General features: G+C 51.7%; 2 protein-coding genes across 7 annotated transcripts in view; one reads left to right on the forward strand and one right to left on the reverse strand.

Moving 5' to 3' along the window:
- TUB (TUB bipartite transcription factor) overlaps positions 1-16,232 on the forward strand; it is a 63,090-nt gene extending 46,858 nt beyond the window's left edge. Inside the window, 11 exon segments of the mRNA XM_074335943.1 lie at positions 496-547; positions 1,032-1,194; positions 4,621-4,764; positions 5,952-6,149; positions 7,194-7,312; positions 7,757-7,954; positions 8,222-8,334; positions 9,201-9,315; positions 10,820-10,918; positions 11,133-11,304; positions 11,739-16,232. Of these exon segments, the coding sequence (XP_074192044.1) occupies positions 496-547; positions 1,032-1,194; positions 4,621-4,764; positions 5,952-6,149; positions 7,194-7,312; positions 7,757-7,954; positions 8,222-8,334; positions 9,201-9,315; positions 10,820-10,918; positions 11,133-11,304; positions 11,739-11,872 (1,507 nt within the window). The 3' untranslated portion in view covers positions 11,873-16,232.
- Positions 16,233-17,977: 1,745 nt separating this feature from the next.
- The window catches only part of RIC3 (RIC3 acetylcholine receptor chaperone), a 43,427-nt gene continuing 37,564 nt past the window's right edge, over positions 17,978-23,840 (reverse strand). For 4 of the 6 annotated variants that reach the window (XM_019728365.2, XM_019728382.2, XM_074335946.1 and 1 more), the window contains one exon: positions 17,978-21,128. In XM_019728365.2, the coding sequence (XP_019583924.2) occupies positions 20,695-21,128 (434 nt within the window). In that variant the 3' untranslated portion in view covers positions 17,978-20,694. The remainder of the gene's footprint in view (positions 21,129-23,840) is intronic. The other 2 variants (XM_019728386.2, XM_074335944.1) reach the window with 1 other exon arrangement.

Genomic DNA, 23,840 nt, shown 5'->3' on the forward strand with positions numbered 1-23,840 from the left:
TTTGCTTTGAACTGAGGGGAGAGGGCCTGCCCCAGAGGATCCGGCCTCCTCCAGAAAGGATGGAAAGATGAGGGGAAGAGCTGCTGAGATCTGAGAGGCAGCCGGAGGGGACAGTTCCCTGGTCTGAAGCCTGGTCTTGGGCCTGGCTTGTGCCCAATGCTTTTGGACAGGTTCTCCTAGAACTGAAGCAGGCTCTGCTCACGGGCGCAAGGGGAAAGTCTCCTATACTTACTGGGGCCAGGCTGACTGGGAAGTCCCTGCGGCTGCAGGGATCCTAGCAGAAGATAAGCTCCCAGAGTGGCAGAAACAGGGCTCAAGCCTTTTTGTCTCAAGCAGATAGTAGCCTCCCAGATAGTAGCCTTCCCTTTCCTCCCTCTCCCATGTGCCCAGCAGCCATGATGGGAGGGGTTTAAAGAACCCAGATGTGCTGGGTGGGCTCTGGGCTCTATCCTGGCACCTCACGGGCAGGCCCTGAATACCCCTCTCCCTCCGCAGTGTCTTAGATGATGAGGGCAGCAACCTGAGGCAGCAGAAGCTTGACCGGCAGGTGAGTGAGGCTGGGGCCACGGGAAGGGTAGTTAGCACTTGCCATCCTTGCCAGAGTCTGGGCTGGTATCTCCAAGGGGAAAGAGCGAGAGGGCTGCCCCCTTACTGGGTTCATCCTGACTGGTGGGGAGAGGGGACCCTCCAGAAGCAGTTATTTCCTTTACCAGCTAAGCATTAGCTCTGTGCAGTACGTGGGGCTTCTGCCAAGTAGACAGCTGGGGTGGCTGCCCTTGGAGGGCTGGACGTGCTGTGATCCTGCCAGAGAACAAGTTCTGCCTTCTTTTCCTGGACCCCAAGTCTGGGGGCACCAAGGACATGAGGCCTTGGTCCTGAGTGGGCTTTGGACCCCATTGCGGCTTCTAGAAGGGAGCCGAGCAAGCAGGGCCTTCCCTCCACTCCCAGTGTGGGAGCCCTCTTGTGGTTGGCGGCAGTGGGCTGCCGTCTGCAGCGCGCTGACCTCTATGCCTGTCCGGTGCCCTCTGTAGCGGGCCCTGCTGGAGCAAAAGCAGAAGAAGAAGCGCCAGGAGCCCCTGATGGTGCAGGCCAATGCCGATGGGCGGCCCCGAAGCCGGCGGGCCCAGCATTCGGAGGAGCAGGCCCCCCTGGTGGAGTCCTACCTCAGCAGCAGTGGCAGCACCAGCTACCAAGGTACACCCTGCCCTTAGGAAAACATGGGACAGCCAGCCTGGGGAGGACCCTGTGTGGTGGCTCCACACCCCTCAGGGACTTCCTGCTGCCCTGGGCAGGCGAGGGGTCATCTGTCAGGATGTGCCCAGGCTGAGTGTGGCTCCCAGGCCAGGCAGACAGCTGAGTGGGGCGGGTGGAGCGAGGGTGGCACCTGGAGCCTTGGGCTCCTGCATATAGTCAGGATGTCGGCTCCTGGATCAGGGTCCGGGACCAGAAGCTAAAACTATGGATCTGGGAGTTCAAAAGTCTATGTTCCTGGAGCGTTTCACTGAGAGCAGGAGGCAGCTGCTAGGAGCAGAACGGTCTGTTCCCCACCGGTGTTCTGCCTCCTGAGATGGCCAGGAGTCCATCTCAACATCTCACACCAGCCAGTGTCTCCTGTGATGGACACCTATTGCCCCCTTTCTCTGGGCTCCCTGCCTGCTCAGTCTGCGACCTGCAGGTCCCTGCACAGAGCCATGGGGACCAGCCGCCTCCAGCTCTCCCAGCTTTGCACACTGCTTCTCAGCAGAGCCCACTTGGCAGGGAATTGTCTGTAGCTCATCCTGGGGATATATGACAGGATGGAGTGGCTCCATTGCCTCCCTGAGCCCAGGACCATCCGTCCTGCTTAGGTTACGTTAAGAGTATCCCAGCCCAGACAGAAGATTGGTCTCTCTGATCCCAGAGGGGGACTGAGACTCAGTCCCCACTGCCCTCTGCTGGTGCAGGTCATCCCTGTGGTTCCTCTTTCTGGTGGTGACTCTCAGACGCTGGCAGGTGTCTAGCTTTTGCAGTTGGAAGGAACGTTAGCAACCGTGGTACTCCCTCCCTTTTGGGCTTCCTCAGGGCCTGCAGCCTCCAGCCACTTCCAGCTACTGGCGTTTGTCTCCCCTCAGGGCTGCCTGCCGGGCCCTCCCACACCCCTGACCCACAGTAGTTCAGGTTCCACTACTAACCAGCCCTTAGCTCACTGGTCCTCTTGTCTGTGCCTTGGAGGGCAAACTGAGTGCCCAGGCTTGGCACAGCACACTGGACAAGCTTGGTGCCCTCTGTGTGCCCTCGTCCCACTGAAAACCCATTTATGTCTAATAACAAAGCCTGTCCGTGGGCATTTGCCAGTGGCTAAGCATGGAGCTGTGGCAGGAGCTGTTACTTATTCCTCACAGTAACTCGTTATCCCTGGGTGATGGGCTCTGAGGGTGTCACCGATTTCCCGTGGTGAACGGCTGGTGAGCATCTGGGCGAGGCTGTGAAGCCAGGCCTTTTGGACTCCAAATGGCCTTTCCTCCTGTTATGTCACCTCCCTGACAGGAAGCTCCGTCCTGGGAGTGATTCCCGTGTGGGCTTCAGTTCAGTACCTAGGGCCACATCTGGTATGTCTGTGCTCTACCTGAGAGCCTTCCGACAAGGGGCCAGCACTCTGCCCAGCACTGCCGCCCTGGACAGGCAGGCCCAGCTGCTCCACACAGAACTGGTCCCAGCCCCACGCTTCCTGGCAGCCCCCTCCTCACATTTCCTCTGTGAGCACCATCCCAAACGTGGGGCGCTGCCCTACAGGAAGGCCCTTCTGCTCTTGGGGGTCCTGTGGAGCCTGGCCTGCTGCCGTGTGGGCATCATAGCCCCTGCTCTGCCAAGCCTGGCACCTGACTGTTGGATGCTACATGTGGGCTGGGAGCCTGCCCCTGGGACTTTGGGCCCTGCCAGTTTGGACCAGAGGCCAACATTGTGAGACTTTGAGAGAGTCTTGCAAGTCACTGATGTGCGGTCATTTTGGCAGGTGTTGCTTGAATACTGAACTATGTGCCAGGGCAGTGCCAGGCCTGCAGAAACATCCAGAGTCAGAAGATAGAGTTTCCAGTCAGGCCACTAGCAGTCACCTGCTCACTTGTAACTGTGAGCAAATTGCTTCCACTTTCTGGGTCTGTTTCCTCCTCTGTGAGGAAAACCCTCTGTCTCAGGGCTTTGAACATTGAAGCAGCCGTGTTGTGTTCCAAGGTCGTCACCTGCATGCTATTCCCTGGTGAGACTCCAGAGCAGGCTGTGTCATGCTGCTTCACTGGGGACCCAGCCTTGCCCAGCTCCGAGAGGTGGGCAGTCCTGAGGAGGCTGCTGTGCAGGTGGCTGGCCAACCCCGTATTCGTGTTACCCAGAGCCCCCACCCCCACCTGCAGCATTAGCTGCCTCCTGCTCTGCCCTCTGCCAAGGGGATCATTCCAAGAGGAAGATAAGGGAGTTTGACAAAAATCAGAATGGATGGTTTATCCTGGTAAACAGATTTTGACCTACCGGCCATGCTCATTCATGTTACGTATTCATCTGGTTCTTGAATATTTATTGAGGGCCTACTTTGTGTCAGCTTCTGGATTAGAGGCTGGGGGTCCAGGTGAGCACAAGTGGGTGTGGTCCCTGTTCTCTTGTGGACCTTATGGTCTAAAAGGGGAGAGAGTTAACACAGATTGTCACAGGTGTGCCCTGAGGGAAGAGGCCAGGCTCTGTGCATGAATTGCAGAGTGTCTGCTCCCAGACTAGGCATCAGGGCAGGCTGCCCTGAGGAGCTGGAATCTGCAGAGTGGGCTTAGTGGGAGGAGTCAGCAGTCATGAGGGCAGTCAGGCAGTGAGACAGCTATAGCATGGCCCTCGTGCAAGAGGGAGTGCATGCAGTATGTACAAAAGCACTGAAAGAGAAAGCGGGTGTGGGGGGTGACGAGATGAGGAGTGTGCAGTTAGACCAAGGCCAAGGGGAGGGAGACCGAGGAGCCATGGCAGGAGAATGTTGGTCTTCATCTTAAGAGAAACCATTCTAGGACGTGGAGCAGATTGGGCTTCTGACATGTGGAGAATTCAGAAGCCACCCAGCTGAGACCTCTCTGTTAGTGTGCGCAGCTGCCTGTGTCCCAGAATGAGTCTCCTGCCTCAGGGTGCTCTGGCACCCCAGGCTCCCATAGGCTGATCCCATGAGGGGCAGTGCAGGCTCCCAGGAGTGCTTGCCCTAGCTCTCCCAAGAGATGCAGTCTTTTCTGTCTTCACCCACCATCTTTGATGACCCACATTCCCCCAGACACTCTCCCTCCCCCCTGCCCAGGCTCACGTGGTTGGCTGGCCCAGAGCTTGGCCTTCTCTGCCTCTTAGTGGATCATGGTTGGGCCAGGGGTGGGGTGGAGGTGCTGCTTCCTTCCAGCTCAGCCTGCCCTGGGCACCTTTACATGGTAGATATGGGTGGTACAGGGGCCCTGGTGGGACGTGGGTGCTGGTGAGGGACCTGGGAAATGTGCTGGGAAGTGTGTCCGAGTTGGAGCTCTGGTCTCACCTAGTGCCCCTCTCACTTTCTCTCTCTCCCTCTCTCCCTCCCCCTCCTTCTCTCTCTCACTGTCTCTCACTCTCGCTCTCTGGCTCTCTCCTAAGCAGTTCAAGAGGCTGACTCACTTGCCAGTGTGCAGCTGGGATCTGCCCGCCCAACAGCCCCAGCCTCAGCCAAGAGAACCAAGGCAACGGCCGCAGCGGGGGGCCAGGGCAGGGCCTCTAGGAAGGAGAAGAAAGGGAAGCACAAAGGTTGGCTTGCCTTCCCTACAGCCCTCCTCAGGAGGCTTGGCCCCCACTAGAGGGTTGGGGGAGGCTTATCCTCCAGACTTGGAGGTCAGGGACAGGGTGGGAGGCCACAGTGAAGGCACAAAATGGCACCCAGGACCCCACGCAGCTGGCTCACGGGCCTCCTAGCTCATGGGGTACCTGGGCTGGCCTGTGGGTGTGGGCAGGCCCTCCATACTGCCAGGAAGTGAAGTCTAGCTTCCTTCCTGCCCCCCTGAGCACCCTCTCCTTCCATCCTCACTCAGGACACACCCTCCCTGGGTCTTACTGTGTCTCCTCCTTGTGCAGACTCCCAGCCATCATGTGGGCGTCTGCGGCTCTCTAGTCCCAGTTCTATCCTGTGGACCCACGGACTGGTCTGTTTCCTCTGCTGCTCTCTCCAGAAAAGACACCCCCCCCCCCCCAAATCAAGGACAGTTATGGTGGCCCCTGCCCCATGTCCTGTTTCTGCTGGCTAGACACCCTGTTTCCTCAACCCTTGCTCACGGGCAGTGACTTCCAGGCTTCTGGTCGTGCTTGGACAGTGGGGTGTCAGGGCCCATAGGCTTTTGGAGCTGCCTGCTGCATTTTGGGCATAGCCCAGCCTGGCAGAGTGGCTGCCACCTGTGTGGACCAGGCCTTGCTTCTGTTACTGAAGCTGTGGCAACTTAGGCAGGAAGGTTGACGTAGGACCGGAGGTCCTCCGTTTGGGAAGGCAAGGGTATGGCAAGCTGCCTTTTCAGGGAGCCATCTATTTTGAATGATGTGTGTTTTACTGTGTGTGTTTGTCCATGAGAGAGAGAGAATACCAGCACTGATGGCTTGTAGCTGGCCGCGTTTGTGAGTGAGTGGTGACCTCGGCTGTGGGCTGGTTGGATCCTTGCCCTCCATCTTGTCTTTTTTCACTGTGCAGTTGGTTTCGTAGGTGGCTGCCGTCTGCCTAGGGATTTGAGGCATTTCAAACCAACCCTCAGCAACTAATCTGGGGGAACAGCAGAAGAAAAGAGCCCGTGTCCCTTCATAGTTTATCAATCATTAAGAGGCTGATAGCAATCATTAGTTTTTGAAAAGTCAGTTTTGCAAATAAAGTTTTGCAAATGGTCCCCCCCCCCCATCCCTCACCCACTTCACGGAAGTCTGAGGATCCAGCTTTCCCTCCCACCCGCCCCCAGACGGGACGCAGGCGTGTCCATGGCCTGCAGGCACCAGTGGGCCAGCAGCTCTGGCAGAAGACAAGTCTGAGGCCCGAGGCCCAGTGCAGATCCTGACTGTGGGCCAGTCGGACCACGCCCAGGACGCAGGGGAGACGGCAGCTGGTGGGGGCGCACAGCCCAGCGTGCAGGACCTCCGTGCCACGCTGCAGAGGAAGGGTGAGGCCCGTGGGGGTCCAGTGACACCCCCAAAGCTCAGTCCCAGGTTCTCAGATGCACCCTTCTTGGGGAGCATGGCCCTCCTGTGTCTGTTCCAGGCCCTCATGGGGGGCACACTTGGAGACCAGTGAGAAACTTGGGCAGGGGCCCCTGATTAGGCCAAGGTAAGGGAAAGAAGTGTGAACTAGGGTAACCAGCCAGCCCACAGCCCAGCCCTGTCTCCCCAACCTATATCACCTGCCCCCAGGGAGGCCCAGGTTTGGGGACAGATTTCCTTTCCCTTTGGTTCCTGTGGGAAAAAAGCTCATTTTGTAAAATGTTGTCCCTGAGCTAGGGGGAGCAGGACCAGGGTGCCGAGAGGCAAGGCAGATCCTCCCAGGAAACCTGCTGCCCTGATAGTCTCCCCACCAGGAGCCCTGCCCCAGGCAGCCCCTGGCACGGGTTGGCAGTGGCAGAGGGAAGCCCTGCAGTGCCACACGTTCTGAGGAATTGGATCAGGCCCAGCTTCCTGGAGAAATGGCTCCTGGGGCAGTGTGAGGCTGAGGATGGCATTCCGGGTGGGGAGAAGCACACAGACAGAGGCGTGCAGGCGGGCTGGGACGAGGAGCTGTCGGTGGGCCCTGCGCCTCAAGTTGAGTAAGAAGCTGGGCCTTTCCGGGCAGAGTCCACGGCCTGTGCTAGCCAAGACCTCGAGTAGGCCTGAGGCCAGAAATGGAGGCTCCCACAGCAGGGTCAGCTCAATTGAGGCCTCGCTACACAGGAGACAGCACTGCAAGTGCTAGAGAGGAGGGGCTCTGATGGACTGAGCTGAAGCTGGGGGCGGGGGATGCACGCCCCGAGGATCGTGACCGTCCCAGCATGCACCCGAGTATGTCCTTGTGTATATATGGATGTATGTGTGGGACAGCGTGTGCGTGCACATGTGCACATACGGCTGTGTGTGTGTGTGCAAGCAGGTACGGGTGACTCAGTGCCTGTGAACAGTGTCTGTCTGGGTGTGTATATACGACCACTCATGCCTTCCCACTCCTCTGCCCGGCCCAGGCGTCTCCAGTAGCATGAGCTTTGATGAGGAAGAGGATGAGGACGAGAACAGCTCCAGCTCCTCCCAGCTAAACAGCAACACCCGCCCCAGCTCCGCAACTAGCAAGAAGTCCACCAGGGTGAGTGGGGGAGCTTCCAGGCCCAGTGGGAGGGTGGCCGGCAGTGTTCCCAGGGCTGGTTGTCCAGGTTGGAGTCAGTGAGTATGGAGAAATGATGGTGAGTGGCTTTCCTGGGCCAGGAGCTGGGCCCACATCTCTGGCCTGGGCCATTCCGTCGTCCTACCCTGCCTCCCCTTCTCTTCAGCCCGGCCAGGAGGGTGGGGGGAGCTGGGGTTGGATGGGATGACCTCTGAGAACCTGCCCGATCCTCCGTCTCCATCCCCAGGGACTCCTGAGGTAGGGGAAGGGCTGGGGAGCTAGTTGCTGACCCTCAGGCCAGGCTGGCCAGGCCCACATCCCGGGACCGGGCCCTGCCTCCCAGCACCACCAGCACAGCAGGGAGCGACTCTGGATCCCAGACCCCCACTTTCAGGCTCAGGTTCCTTCCTGTTCCCTGCCCGGTAGGAGGCAGCCTCAGCCCCCAGCCCGGCAGCCCCAGAGCCTTCCGTGGAAGTGGAGGTCCAGGATCTCGAGGAGTTCGCACTGAGGCCGGCCCCCCAGGGCATCACCATCAAGGGCCGCATCACGCGGGACAAGAAGGGGATGGACAGGGGCATGTACCCCACCTACTTCCTGCACTTGGACCGCGAGGATGGGAAGAAGGTGAGCTTGGCTTGGATGTGCAGCTTCACCTGGGCCGGCCTGAGGTCCTGGGGGCTGGAGTGTGACTGGAAGCCTCAGACCCAACACTGGCCTTTCAATTTCCCCAAAGAGACAAGCCCCACGCCGGGTCGGTGCATACGTGTTTGTCAGTGCACACGTGTGTGCAGATCATGTTCAGGAGCTGAAGCGCGGTTGTGTGAGTGGCACCCATGATTGTGTGCAGACCAGAGGCTGGACCTGGAATGTGACCCTACTCTACTCCCCAAGGTGTTCCTCCTGGCGGGAAGGAAGAGAAAGAAGAGTAAAACTTCCAATTACCTCATCTCTGTGGACCCAACAGACTTGTCTCGAGGAGGGGACAGCTACATCGGGAAACTGCGGTACCAGCACTTCCCCAGGAAGGGCGGGCAGGCTCTCTAGAGGGCATCTCTTGTCCCTGAAGGACGTCTAGGCAAGGGGGTTCAGATCTCCCAGGATCCTCTTTGTCCATCAGGTCTAACCACAGGCTCAGATCTGTGCCAGCTGAGAGCCAGACTTGGAGATGGGCCTCACACATGCTACCCTAAGCTGTTCTCGGTCAGGTGGGCATAGGCCACCAAGAGGGATAGGTCAGACCCCAGGATGTCACCGATGATGCAGGCCTCCACAGAAGAGCCGCCCTGGCACCATGGTCAGTGCCAATGGCAGGGCTATGAGTGAGTCCTTGAGGGAAGAGAGAGCAACCTTGGGGTGCGGGGAAGGCTCTGAGCTAGCCTTGGGGAGAGGAGGGTTCGCTGAGGAGCAGAGTGCCGGATTTGGGGAATAGAAACCAAGCTTGAGGTAAGGAGCCACAGTCGGAGGTAGGGCTGGACCAAGACTCACAGGCTGGATAGGACAGAGGAAATCATCTCTTCCAGTCTTCATGGGGTAGCAGGGCTCAGTGCTAAGTCCCCTCTGCAGTCTTGCCAGATGCCATTCTGTTTGCTCACCTCCCACATGGGAGCACTCCTGTTCCTCCAGGGAAATTTCTGTGGGACCCAGATTTACCTCCCTGAACTTCCCTCACTGAACCTAGATCTTTGATTCAACTGAAAGCAAGTCCACGCCTTTTGCCCCCAAAGATAGGGATTCAGTGAGCAGTGTGCCCCCAGGTGTGCAGCTAGCCCAGCCCAGAATGCTTTGCAGGCTCCTCCCAGAACACATGGCGCTGTTTGCTGCGCCGGGGCACAGGGTGCATGGCCCTCTACTGATTGTGCCCGTCCTTCAGGTCCAACCTCATGGGCACTAAGTTCACCGTTTATAACAATGGAGTCAACCCTCAGAAGGCATCGTCTACTTTGGAAGGTGGAACCTTGCGTCAGGAGCTGGCAGCTGTGTGCTATGTGAGTCCTGGGTTCCTTGGTCTCTGGTCTCCCAGGGTAGACATGACACTCAGGACTTATGCCCGACCTGTGGGCTATCCCATCTGTTGTGGGTAGACAAGACTACGTAGAGGTGGGCCACCCTCTGTGGAGTGGCCTCTGCCTGGGACAGCAGCCCTGGCCCTCTCTTTAGAGCTCAGACCACAGCCTTGGAGAGCTCTGGGAACCAGGCCTGGCTCTGTGCAACCCAGCCCAGGAGCCTCCTGGGAAGGAGGTGGCAGGAGGTCTGGGTTCTTGTCCATGCAGCTCGTCCATCCTCCCTCCTGCATCCTGCTTGGACCTCGAGGCCCTTTGCGTAATCATCTCACTGAATGCTTAGCCTAAGAGCTCGATCCTATTTTCTTTATTATATAGATGAGGAAACTGAAGCCCAGAGTTGTGGTCACTTTCCAGTGCCACACAATTCCTAAATGACCAAACTGGAATATAAGTACAGGGGATTTCACCTAATTTTAACATGAGGGATTGCTAGGTGACCACCTGGGCATCTGCACCTCACAGAGGCTAACTGGAATCCGAGGCTGTTTAGTGTGATCCTGTGGTGCCACCTGCTGGTCAACTCTGGGGAGGCAGCCCGAATCTCCAAAGACTGAACCCCAACGGCGTTCCAAGTACTGTTTGAGACGCTGAGGTTGTAGTAATGAACAATGAAGACAAATGTATACCCTTATGGGACTTAAACCCTTAGTGGGGAGTGTATAAAACAGACACATAAGCAAAAGAAATATGTTCCGGATAAGTGCTAAGAGGGAAAAAAGGCAGGGAAGAGGAATATGAAGGGTCCAGGTCTGTGTGAGGTTTTAGGAAGGATGGCAGGGAGGGCCTCCTGAGGTGGCACTTGGGTAAAACCCAGAAGGAAGTGGGAGCCAGCTGTGCAGGTGTTGGGGAGAACACAGTAAGTGCAAAAGTACTGGATGCCAGTCACCGGTGAGGAGGTGTAATGGGGCCCTATCACGTGAGGCCGTGCAGCTTGGGGCAAGACCTTCAGCTTTCTCTCTGAATGAACCAGGGAGGAAAAGATCGGACTCAACAGGACTAGCTGCTGTGTGCAGAAATGACGGGGGGAGGGGGGAGGGGGCCAAGATAGAAACAGGGCGTCCACATAAGTCTGTCACTGTGATCTCAGTGAGAGGCGGTGATGGTGAAAAGGGGATGGATTCTGGATGTAACGTGAAGGGAGAGCTGACAGCATTTGCTGATGGCGTGAGACAAGGCAAGGAGGACCCCAAGTTGTTTGCCTGAGCAAGGGAGGAACTGAAGCAAGGATGGCAGTAAGAGGAGCTGGCCTGGGCAGCGATTCATTCAGGAGCTCACTTTTGGACACATGTATAGAGACGCCTATTAGACATTCAAGTGCAGATGGTGAGAACTAGCTCATCATGTTTGTTCCCTTCCCGCCAGGCTCTCCAGTAGTAAGGAGAGTCCTCAGACGGCCACTGTTGAGTTCTCTGTCTGTATTTCCCAGGAGACAAACGTCTTAGGTTTTAAGGGGCCACGGAAGATGAGTGTGATTGTCCCCGGCATGAACATGGTTCACGAGAGAGTCTGTATCCGGCCCCGCAACGTGAGTCTGTCCCCCACCCAGCCTTGCCCATCATCCCAGCCACTGCATGAGCTTCTGAAGGCAGAACTCCAGCTGGGGTGTCTGTGTAAGAGGCTCAGAGTGAGAAGCCCTGGGGACCTAGGGACATCTAAGGACCCCCACCCTGGGGCAGATTCCGTTTTGGGGTGGTCATGATGCCAGTCAGGGCCTGGCTCAGGTGAGGCTGCTTTCCCAGGAGCACGAGACGCTGCTAGCACGCTGGCAGAATAAGAACACAGAGACTATCATTGAGCTGCAAAACAAGACGCCTGTCTGGAATGACGACACGCAGTCCTACGTACTCAATTTCCACGGGCGCGTCACGCAGGCCTCTGTGAAGAACTTCCAGATCATCCATGGCAACGACCGTGAGTGTTTCTGCCCTTCCTCATTGCTGTCACGTGATAGCTGGGGCCCTCAGCTCAGGGCTCAGCTCCTGAGCCCCACCCACAGAGGCCAGAGCTTAAGGACACGGGTTATATGGCTTAGGTTAGATGTAAAGAACTTTCTAACCATAAAGACTGGGGGGCCCTGATCCGAGATTCTGTACACTCAGCGGAGTCTCGGGTGGGACTGCCCTGGGAATGGACTTTCTCCTTCCCCGTCTCCTGGTATCTGTATGCAACTTTCTTTCTCTGTTGCCATCTGCTCCCTGTCCTGTCCTCCTCCCAATTGGTCTGTCTTCCCTCCTTTGGGATCCCCTTGGTGTCGGCTTCTCGCTCCCTCTCCCTTGTGACTTGGGTGTGTGTCCTTCCCCATCCCCACCGTCCTTACTCTGCCTCTCTGTCGCGCCTGGCTCCAGCGGACTACATCGTGATGCAGTTTGGCCGTGTAGCGGAAGATGTATTCACCATGGATTACAACTACCCGCTGTGTGCGCTGCAGGCTTTTGCCATCGCCCTGTCCAGCTTCGACAGCAAGCTGGCCTGCGAATAGAGGCCTCCGCGTGCCCTGCGGTGTCGCCCAGCTGGAGTGGAGCCGCCTGCCTGCGGAGACAGCCCTGCCTCCCCTGTGTACATAGGCCTCCTGCCAGATGGACCTTGGGCTCTCACTGGGTTCCCGGCCTGGCCCACTGGGAACGTCCTCTGCCCGCTGTGTGGAGGCAGAGGAGCGCAGTGTGTGTGAGGGGACCAGAGTGCAATCCTTCTGTGCCCCTAGAGCAACACATACCCCCACTCGGGTTAGCATCGTGCTGCGGTCATGTTTGCCAAGCTGGGCGGCCTCTTCAGCTGGGAAGGCAGGAAGGGGTGCAGAAGGAGAGGAGCACAATGCAGGGCTGCTGTGGCCCAGCCATCCACTCAGCCCAGGAGTCAGGTGACAGGAAGGGGCACATGGAGCATGTGTCTCAGGCATCAGCTTCACACAGCAAAGGGCTTGGTAGCCAAGCATGGCCCTTACGACGGCAGAAAGTCCCGATTTCAGAAGGCCTCACCCAGGCCCGGCAGAGCTGCAGGGCTTGGGCAGGACGTCAGGATTGCAGGGGCCTGGCTCTGGGAATGGGCTGGTGGCCTGGGTTCTGGCTCATCTGATTTCTCTAGGTTTTCTCTGTGTGCAGAGGCACGAGGAGGCCGGCCCTCAAGGCCAGATGTGTTCAGAGGATGGGGCCTGCAGGACACAGGCTGAGTACAGGAGGTGCATGGAACAGGCTCCCTGGATCAGGGCTGTCCTGGGAGCCCTGTCAACTGTCCCAGGAAACAAGAGCAGGCCCCGGGCCACCAGCCCCCTGCGACACACACAGGTAGGCGGCCTGAGGCTCTTGCTGGTAAACTGAGGTGCTCGCGCCTGTGCTTCAGCTCCCACTGCGTCAGCTTAGCTCGTGGCTGCTGAGGGCTTTGTGTGGTTCTTCGTGGGTAGAAATGCGACAGGGTGAGGAGAGCAGGGAATAGTTCAGAATCATAATAGATGAGAGGGGGCAGGACCCTTAGAGATCAACTAGTACAATTCTGTCACTGTAGGCAAATCACTCAGAAAATGGTACTTGCCCTGGGTCACCTGGCTAGCTGGTGGCAGAGTTCAGAACTTCAGCTCACAGGATTTCTTTGTTCCTACCATCCCCTAAGAAACCGCTCTCCGCAGCCTTCCTGGGGTCCACTCCACATGCCCTCACCCTTTTGTCTGACTCCAGAGACTTAGTCAAGTCAGAGTTGATGTGTGAAATTGAAATCATTTCAGGAGATTGGCCAGTTTCCTGCTGAAAGCCGTCATGTCCGACTGAACAGGACTGGCTCCCGCAGAGCAGGCCTAGGGAGGCCGCTGCCCGGTTCTGTGTCTGCGTGACAGGTGGGGTGTGCGTGTTCGGGGCTGGGCCCGATTGCCCCTCCACTGCCACGCTTCTCCTTGGACTGCACCGTCTGCCCTGACGGCTTGGGGACTCTCGTCTCCTGCCTTTTTGTCATTGACCCTGGCAGAAGCTACTTGCCCAGATGGAGGTCAGAAATCAGTGCTTAGCAAGCGGGAGTCGTTCCTCACTTCAGAGTAGGTGTGTTTGGAAAGGCTACATAGAAATAGATTTTAAAAAATAAAGCCACACTTGAAGCATGTTAGTGAGGCTCGGTAGTGAGGTTAAGGAGTTGTGACGTAAGTAACGTGCTCTCGTTTCCTCGTAATCTACGTCTTCCGAGTAGCGTGCGTAAAGCAAGGCATACCTGTTCTAGCACGGCTCTGCCCACACCTTGGCCATAGGTCTCTGACCCCTCCAATGACCTAGTTTTTGTCAGCACCGTCTGGTTCTAGACAGCGCTTTACTTGGGGCCATTCTGAGGGCACCAGAACTCTGTACTGGGCTGGGCCGCTTCCCGGGACACACTGTGGTGCCACCTTCCTTTCCGTAGTCCCCGTTTGGCTCTTCCTTTTCTGACTTTGAGAAGAGACCTGCTGACATTTGGGATGATAGAAACTAGATGATCTCTAAAGTCTGGTCAAGCTGTTTGTCTGTCTGTGATTTTGAGGTAGAACAGGCTGGTTTGCGATGCTGGTGCGAGTGCAGCTCCTGGTGGCAGAGTGGAAATCAGAAGCACAGTGGAAAACTGTCCTCTGCTTTCTCCTCTCGTACACGACAGGGGTTGGCTGGATATTTTGGTGGCTCGGGAATGTGGGCCGAGTGTGCCAACCTGGCTGTGGAGAAAGGTAGCTCAGCAACAAAACTCTGTTGGGCAGTGAGTGACAAGAGCAGTTGAGTCAACTGCTCGAGACACGAGCTGTGTTCTTGTGACCCCATTCCTGGTGATGCTGGTTTTTCTTGACCACTGGCCTCATAGTCATGGGCCCAATGATTCAAAGCTGCCAGGGCCTCTGGAGACCACCTGGGTCTTGCCCTTTACGCCTCTATCCAGATGCCCCTTGGTTGGACAGGGAGCTCGATGATGGAATGAACCGTTCCTAAGGGTGTTGAGCAGCTGAGACCTTAGGCAGCTCTTCTGTGACTGCTCCTGGCTCTGTAACTCCTCCTGGGGCCACACCCCAAAACTACACAATCTGCCCCAAAACAGTTCTTCTGCAGAGTGGTGAAGCTCATGTCCCCAACGTTTCTTTCCTTTTGGCTCCAAGGTGCTCTGTGTCTGTCTGTGTCTCCGTGTCTGTGTGTATTTGGGGAAAAGGGCAATCTGCAAATAATCAACTGAGGTTTCTTATGCTATTTCTAAGAATGAACAGGAAAGGAATAAGGATGTAGTGTACCTGGGGATTTTGTTCAATTCTCTTTGATAAGAAAGTGTACCTGGGAAAGTATCAGCTCTTTCTCCCAAGGTTCTGATTGGGAGGACACCATCTAAGAAAGTTGTTTTTCAGTTGCCGTTCTGCATTACCTAAAGAAATCAGAGTAATGCATGCATTGCTTTTGGATAAATTTGAACGTATTCTAGTGAATGTGCCTTAAAAATCACGACACTAGTGCAGATGGAGCATAGCGTGCAAGGTACAGACCCACGCCAAGGGCAGGAGTTGGAAGCCAGGGAGCGCGATAATCACAGGCTAGAAGAGAACCTTTGGAGCCCGCCGCCTTCAGTGACAAGAAGGGCAAGAAAATTGTAGAAACGAGTTTTTCTTGGCTTTGTAAATAGCAGGGCATTTACCTCTAAATAAAGTTGCCGTTTATTGAGAGGCAGTTCTAAATTTAACAAGCAACAGTGATGATACCAAACGAAGAGTCCATGCTTTCCTCCCAGTGGGTGTGCAGTGAGGGGAGGTACAGGCTGGCCATGGCCGCGGCTCTGTTATGCAAGCACAATTCCACCTCCCAGATGGAGTCCCTGGTTTTCTCTTATTGCAGTCACACTGGCCTTGCCCTCTCTCGAATTCCTCGCCCCAGTTGTGATAGCCGAGACCTCAGGCTGCCAGGTGGCCCTCAGCACACACTTCTGGACAGCTGAGTGAGTCTGCTCTCCTGCTGTGCCCTGCCCTTAGCCCCTAGGAACAGGCCAAGGGATGGACTCCTGAGTTTATCGGTTACCTGTCCTTTTGTACCTCCAGTTTGCAGTCTTCTGTCATCTCAGGAGAGTGGGGAGAAGCAGAGCTGAAGTACTGGGACAGGCTTGTTTTTTTTAATTTTCCAACCAAGTTGAGAGGCAAATTGGTCGTATAGAAGGCATTCCTGTACTTAGTAACCATGTGACTCAGAGCAAACCATGCAATTTTTCTAGGTCTGTTTTCTCATCTACAAAATGAGGAGCTCGGACTGACTGGCAAAGCTCACAGTAGGAGTCAGTGAATGAAAGTTGATCTTTGCTTTCATCACTACCTTTTCTAGCTCATCACTGTGCCTTTTTTCTTTCCTAAGAAAGATGTCACACCCCTTCCTGTTCGGTTCTACTGTCCCGCCCCTCCCCCCGTCAAGGTCCAGGCAGAGCTGGAGATTAATCCAGAGTTTCCTAGAGAGCACCTTAGAGTGGCTCAGAAAGGGAAGCCTGACTCTGGCCTCTTTAATCCTGTATTTGGTGACAAAGGGGACTTGGTTAGGATGGGTGACACGTTTCTTGCTGGGAACATACATTTAGCCAGTTCTCATAATGCTTAGAATGTGTATGTCTATTTGCACAAGACTGTCTCTTCCTATTTTGGAGTGGTCAGACATTTTATTTTGTTTAAAATTATCTGGAGTTTTAGATGAACTTGCAAAACTGCTTTTAAGTGACTTTTTCAATAAACTCTTTGGTATTCTGGAGCAAATGTATTTATTTATTGGTATGTGCAATGACAAAGTTGGTATTTTCCCATGTTGACGTTATGTATGTTGTAGAACTTAAGTGTTTGTCTAAATACAGACCATATATCAACAAATTAAACTTGAACTGTTTCAACACTACTGTGTCCCTTTTTTCCCTATAAAAGGAGAAAAAACATGTTTCTTACCTAAAAGTTTTTTTCCTACACCATTCATTCCTTCTGTCCTAAGAGCCTCAGGAGTGAGGAGGAGGATGGTGGTAACAGGGGATCACGGCCTGTTTGGAAACAATGACAGGCGGGTCAAAACGGACCTCCCTCGGGCCTGCGCTCTTCAAGTTGAAGGACGGTCAGGACGGCACGCAGAGGCCTGGAAAGCCAGGAAGACTGGTAAGGCCAGGGCCACGGGGATACTGACGAACCAACAACGCATTCTTTCAGTTGGCACAGCCCGCCCTGCAGAGGACCGCTCTAACTGAAAGAATGGGCTGTTGGTTCGCAGTATCCCCATGGGCCTGGCCCTTAGGAACCAACACAGGATCGTAGAGCTGGAAAAGGGGGCAAGGCCCAGGGTAGAAATAACAGAAAGACCCAGCTTCTTGATTCCTGGGGCCCTACCCAGAGCCTAACCTACTTAACAGGACTTGGACATGCTTGGGGATTTTCTTTTCAGCCTGTGGCAGCTCTGACATCAAAGACTAGGGAGCTGCAGCTGTGGCTGGAAGAAGACATGACAGCTAACACTCTGACCCTGAGGGAGACAGAACTCAGGTCACCCAGAGACTGCAGAACCCCGTGTGCTGGGCCACTGCCGGCAGTCAGGGTAACCTCAGAGGGTGGCACAGTGAGTGCTGTCACATGCTATACCCTGGGACAGATACCTTATAAACTGTGTTTCATGTAACCCTAACAGCCTTGCAAGGTGGCTATTATTCCAAATTCATAAATGAAGAAATTGGTCCTCAGAGAAGGAATGATCTAAGAAAAAGGAGAAACTTGTCCTATTTTCTTTGTATAAAAAAATGGGACAGAAAAAAATGAGGAAAGGTTAGGTACATTTTAGAAAGATCTGTATAAAAATGGTCAAGGAAAAGTCAGATACTTCCATGTTTTTCTCTCAATACTGCTGGATAGCTGAAGTACTAGATATTTCTTTGGAATATAAACAGTCTGGGCTTAAGTGTGTGGTAGTAAGTAGGGTTGGTTTGTTTGTTCCCCAGATTTGGCAGTTTTATGTGGCGAAGAACATTTCCTGCCTGAACCAGCCTGTCTCCTTGAACCACGCCTGAGCCCCAGCAGATGCAGGGTATGACTAAGAAGGAAAGAGGTTTTTGTTGTTTAGTGAGGGGTCAGGTTAGGAAAAATCTTTTAAATAACCATATGTTCAGAATAGTTGTAGTTTATGCCCATCATTATCCTGGCACAATTATTACGAAAGCTCCCAAGTGTCCCAGTTTGGGCCATCAATTGTCTGATCGCCCAAGCCATAGAAGGTGCAGAGAGTAGGGGCCTCCTGGGCCACCTTCCCTAGAGGCCGAAGGCACCCCCGACCCTTCCTGCCTCCCTGGGCCTAACTCCTGGAGCTCACACATCACTGGTCCCAGAGTTAATGAGGTGCTTTCCTTGTGCCTCTTGTTATAACCAGGAAAGAGATCTCCTGGCTAGGTCACCAGCCTGATTTACCAAGCCTGGTCCCAGGCAATGCAGCGGTTTCCTAGGCCAACTATCTGCCCCCAGAAGGATGACTGCTCTGCCACAGGGACCAAAGGCTGCTGCAGACCTAGTGCCAGGGGACCGATCAAGTTCCCAGCCCACACCAGTGCTGAGACATGAAGAGCATGAGGAAAGAGACACCAGGCACAATAATAAAAACCAATGCCATGATTTTGGTCATCCTGAGTTGTATATTCACATACAATTGTCATTTCTGAAGGATAAAATAATTCTAGACAATGGAAAAAGGACTGTCTAATCTGAAATTATTGAAAAGTACAACAAAATGTCTGAAATATAAATGTATTTCTGCCATATAAATCAACGAAGAGCTCGGGCAGCAAGAGCCATGAGGTCTCAGTACTTCCAGAATGAACTATTTTCATAAGCCCCTTCCCCCCAAAGATTAACATTCAACATAGTTGCTTATGCAACACCATACATAGCAACCTCATCAAAATATGTGAACATCCATGTACTGTCACACCCCACTGCTTTCTCCAACACTACTTTTTGTGCTAAGAATTTCTTCTCTTCCTTGCCCACATGGAGAATTTCTTATCATGCCTGAAGACCCAGTTCCTCTGGAAAGTTTCTTGGAAGTCCTCGGCAAAAATGATCTGTCTCTGTGCTCCTGTAGATTTGGGGCCATACCTCAATTACAACATAAAACTGTACAATAAAAGTAAATCAGCTTACCACCTACTGAGTGGTTACCATGAGATAGGACAATGCTGCTTTACAGGCACTGATGCTTTCATTTAATCCTCATAACCACCCTGTGAGACCTGTGCTTTTACTCCCTGCTCTAGAGGTGAGAAAGCCAAGGCTCAGAAGAGTTAAGGAGTTGACGAGATTCTACTACTAGAATAGGGAGGGATGGAATCATGACCGATATTTCTCTGCCTGCAGAATTCACGATCTTGAGCCCTCTTAAAGTTTACACTTCATTAAAAAAATAAATTGGACAAGGCTCTTACATTAAACCTAGTTTTTTAAAGGTAGGAGTGGAGCCTTCTGTTCCCACTGCCCAGCTCTGAGCAGTATCTGCTGAATGAATGAATGAATGAGCCAAAAGGAAACATGTATCTCTAATAAGGGAATCTATCCTAAGGCAGAAAAGAAATTTAAAACAGGGATCCAGGAGTCCCCTTGTAAAGCAGCCCCTAATGGTGAATGAAGGGAAATAACAGAAACCAATTCCTTAGAACAGTGAAGAGCACCTATAACAACTTTTTACCTTTACCATTACGTTACATCTAGATTATTTTCAGTGCATTTTAAACTGCAGCTGTTAAAAGTGAATCAAATGTTCTACACAAAATAGATGCAATCTCCTTTCCACAAACTCAGTCTTGGACTTTTCTCTGTAATTCATTAACTATAAAGAAATGCCTAGTAGTAGCTGACACATCTTCCTACGATCCCACACTTTGATAGCAGTCTGTAGGCTTATATGTGTGATTTAAACTGCACTCCTGTCACCTTCCTCATGCCAGAAACAATGGAACTCTACAGGCTGTATCTAGCTATATAATTTCTTAAATGTTAAGTCTTCCACATTTCATGACTGGGAATGCCCTCAAGAATGTGTCTTCTTTAAACTCAGGTCTTACATGTAAACTGAATTCACTCATCCTTACTAGATAGAAGGTATGGTGCCATCTTGTCTCAAGAAAACACATGACAGATGCTACCTGAGAGACTAAGCCTGTACTTTGGTCAAATTCCTCCCAGTCCTAAGCTACCTCCTCCTCCTCTTCCCTGCTCTCTCAGAAGACGCAGATATCTGAAAATGGAAAAATAAATGTCTCTTCCCCTGGGCACTGCTACTTTGGTTCTCTGCCACACAGTGCAACTTCCCTGTTAGGTTGGCACTTTGTCTGCAAGCTCAGGCCTCATTTCTGTTTCAATTCATGTGGTTGTGAAAACAAACTTCCCAGAGGGCACAGCATTCAGAAACAGCTTCTAGGCCAGGACTGTCCGTAAGAGCCTAGGTTCTCTCCCCGTCCTGGCTCCCTGGGCTTCTGATCACCTCGTGGCAGGACCACCACTCTTGGGCAGGCTTTCCCGAGTCTCAGCAACCCCAAGCCTTGGCTCTGCAGGGAAAGGACTAAAATCTCTACCTAACGCTTCTTCTGGCCACTGAAGACCAGAGGCACACAGGTGCTTCTGGGTTTGGCAGTTCTGTGGAGCAGAACAGGGACAAAGGAAGCTAGAGATCCAGGCCAACATCAGAGCAAAGCAGTCAGTTCCCCAACAGGTCTCCGAGCTGATTTTCAGGTCCGTGGGAATCTTCTCCTCCTCTGCAGAAAAGCGGATCTGAGGCACCAGCGCTCCTAACACGGCCCTCGCTGAGAGGAAGGGCCTTCAGCTCAGACAGCAGTCCTACCCTGCTCTGGTGCCATCATCCCCACAAAAGTGTTCTCTTTGTGAACCTAGGGAACCACTGACCTGCTGAAGGCCCAGAGAATAAGGCAGCTTGGACTCTGAAATCTTCTCTTGCAACCTTAAGTCCTCGCCATGCGTAAGCTGATGTTCGTTCACAGGTAAACCTTCTGTTACTCCTAGCAGAGTCGGACCTCTGCCCTGAGTGGTCCCACCTGGAGTTTTAAGAGATCAAACAAATACTAACTCTCATGGAGGAAAGTCAGGAAGAAAAAAAGTGAAGCTGTCTTGTATTCCTACTAATCTCTATGATGTTTTACAAGGTGACAGTATGTGAGCACCAGGAAGAATACGTGATACCCATGGTCGTGACCTGACTGGCTATGATATTTAAACACAGGGAATGAAGTGCAGGGTACAGGACCAAGGATAGAAATCTGACAGGAGACAAAGGTCACCTTGGGACCAGAGTAACGGATACGTCACCAAACTGGATGTTCTCACTCTAAGCCCTGCAGGTTCCGCCTCCTCAGTGTGTCATTTGTATCTGCTTTGTCAGTGCTGGTGCCCTGCCCCTCATCTCTGAAGTCCTGGGGCCACACTTTGGTGGTTTCCTCCTGCTCCCTGTAACTGTCGGCACTGAATCCAGCATTCTCTGCCAAGACAGCGGGATCCTCTTCTTCATGAAGACAGCAGGAACATGTTCCTGGCTCTGGGTCACGTGAGGTAACAGAATTATCTTCCTGGGCTCTGGGGTCAGTGGGCATTTCCCAACCTAAATGGTCAGATTCTTCTTCTTCTAGCACTCCCATTCTTTCAGCTATTTCTTCAGCAGAGGGCTCTTTTGGGTCCGGGTAATCCACCAGGATTGTTTCTTGCCTACGCTTGATGCAATCTGAAAGGTCATAAATTGGATAAGTCTCTTCAGGGTAACCTAGAGAGAAAAGGAGCACAAAGTCTTACAAAGAATGTCTCTTCCAAATAAAGTATCAGGCTCAAAGAAGCTTCTCAGGCAGCAGCCATCTCATCCCAACAAATCCATTCAAGAAATCTCTCAGATGCCTAACAGTTCTAAGGTTTCACTTGAGTAAATTCGGAGAGGTCTGGCTAACTACCCCAGTGCTCTTTGAAATACAAACCAATTCAGTTGAAAATCCCTTAAGTGCAGGGTGCTTGGGGCAGAGTGTAAGTCTCACACCTCCTGCTTCTGCAGTAGTGAAGATTAAACAGACAACATGAGCCTTCAGTTAAAAAAAGAAAAAAAAAAAAAAAAAAAAAGAAGTACCCAACACCAGATGGAGAGAGCATAGCTCAAGGCTAATGTTTATAATTTCTATGTGGAACCATTTCCAAATCTTCGGGGGTCGGGGATGGGCGTGGGGAAAAGAAATCTAAGCTCTTTGAAAAATACACCACAAAGCTGTCTACTAATCAAAACAGCTGAAATGGCTTGTAAGTATCAGAAACAGAGCGCTTTCGCAAGACATGCCAAGACCCCCAAGGACAAGCACTGCATTTTCAGACAGAATTTCCATTGTTGGCTTCTTCATCTTCATAAAATGGAACAAAAGAAAACAATACACTGGTAAACAAAGTAAGTACTACTGGTACTGAATCCCAGCTATGATAAGAGAAAACGCTGCCAAATTAAAGAACGAAATGAAATAAATCTGTGTCAGCCACGCCTCGCCTGCGCAGCAGATGGCCGCGGGGAGCTCATATGCCAGTGCTGGCAACCGCAGCCGTGCTCACTGCACAATGTGGAAAGCCGGAGAATTCCAAATCCATTTGTACATTATGATAATCTGCAAATTCAACTCTTAATGTAAACCACTTTTTGCCTACAGATTCTGAAAGCCGTGGTCTTTTTTGGTGCAGTAGAGAGTATGGAGACATAGTTTTACATTTACTGTTTTTTTTTTCTAATTATAAAAGTCATACAGTCTCATTGTAGAAAATTTGAAAAATACAAGTTTTAAAAAGAAAACAAATCATCTAAGATCCCACCACTGATAATAATTTGTTGTATTACTTCTGGCCTTTCTATCATATATAAGTATGTATTTCTCTTTTTTTAAGAAAGAAGGCTTGTACTGCGTATAAAATGTTGTACCCTGACTTTTTTCACTCAACATTATATATCATGAGCATTTCTTAATGTCATCAGGCATTTTAAAGTTGGCTGTAAAATAAATATCCCATTACACAGCTACATAATTGATATGATTTACCATGCCTCTTGCGTAAGATATTCTTTCCAATTTTCCCTTATTATAAGTAACATAGCAGTTAAGATCTTTGAATATAAATCCATGTCTACTTTCCTATTTCTTTAAGATACACTTCTAGAAATATGAAAAACAGACCAAAGGAAATGAACATTTTCGAAGCCTTGTCACCCCAATAAACTTTAATTTTTTTTAAAAAAAGCCCTTCTTTAAAAAAAAAAATTCTACCAAATTACTTTCCAAAACAATGGTGTAAATTTTTAGTCCTACTAGTGATGCAAAAAATTGTCCATCTTATCACACTGTCACTATCACTGATAGCAGTATGGTAAGAATCTTGGCCAAAGCAGTCTTGATTTCCGGTCTTACCTTACTGCGGATGGAATGCTAGGTAACATGGAGCTTAGCTACCTAAGGTCCTCACCGCCTCCGTGGTCAACAGCAGGGGCTGCGGAAGCCTACTTGCTACTTAGCTTCCAGCCACTGAACACTTAAGTCCATTTTCCGGCATGTTCCTGCCTTCTTCCCACACCAAGAACAAAGCTTACCTTTAGACTTCCATGCCTATCTGCTTTGGCTTAAGATGGGGAGGCTTGCTGAGGAAAATTAAATAGTAACTCACACAACTGCTGAGGTAGTCCATATCAGCTAATATTACTGGTTACTCAAGAGCTTCATGAAAAATATGAGCAAGCAAAAAACCTCAGTGGTCCTATGAGGAAATCAGCAGTTTAAAACAGGGGAACCCATCTAAGCAAACTATGTAAAGAGCCCCTAAAAAACAGTCAATGCAGGAAACAAGAGCTAATGTCAGTCAACTTAAAATGGATATTACCAGTAATATTCAGGATATTGTACCAATAAAACCAATCAGGCTTCAATATAAAAAATGGAGCAAACAGCAAATAAGAAAGAGCTATTAGAAAGTCGTAATTACAAAATACATTTAAGCTTAATAGAGGAAGAAAATAGCAGATAGAAATGGACATGGCTAAAAAACAAATTACTGTATCAGAGTCCAGGTTGAGGAATTCTCCTAGGACAGAGATAAACATGACCAAGAAATATAATAGAAATTATGAGAAAAAAGATAAGCTGTGTAGAAGACTGATCCAGGATATCCAATCTTAGAATTACTGGAATTCTAGAATAAGAAGGCAGATTAAGTTAAATGGAAGCAACAACCAAAGAAATTATAAAAGAACACACCCTTGAGCTAAAGACTTCAGATGCAAAAGACTCACTAAATGCTAGGTAAAAACACTACAAAAAAATCCACGCAATCATACATACTCAGACATATGTCAATGAACCTGCCCAAATTCAAATTTTAAGTATTAAAAAGAATACGAATTTCCAGACAGAAAACAAACTAGCTAACTAAAAACAACTTGCTTATTAAGAAAAAGAATCAGACT

The sequence above is a fragment of the Rhinolophus sinicus genome, linkage group LG06 (assembly GCF_036562045.2).
Source record: "Rhinolophus sinicus isolate RSC01 linkage group LG06, ASM3656204v1, whole genome shotgun sequence".
In the NCBI taxonomy this organism is placed as follows: domain Eukaryota; kingdom Metazoa; phylum Chordata; class Mammalia; order Chiroptera; family Rhinolophidae; genus Rhinolophus; species Rhinolophus sinicus.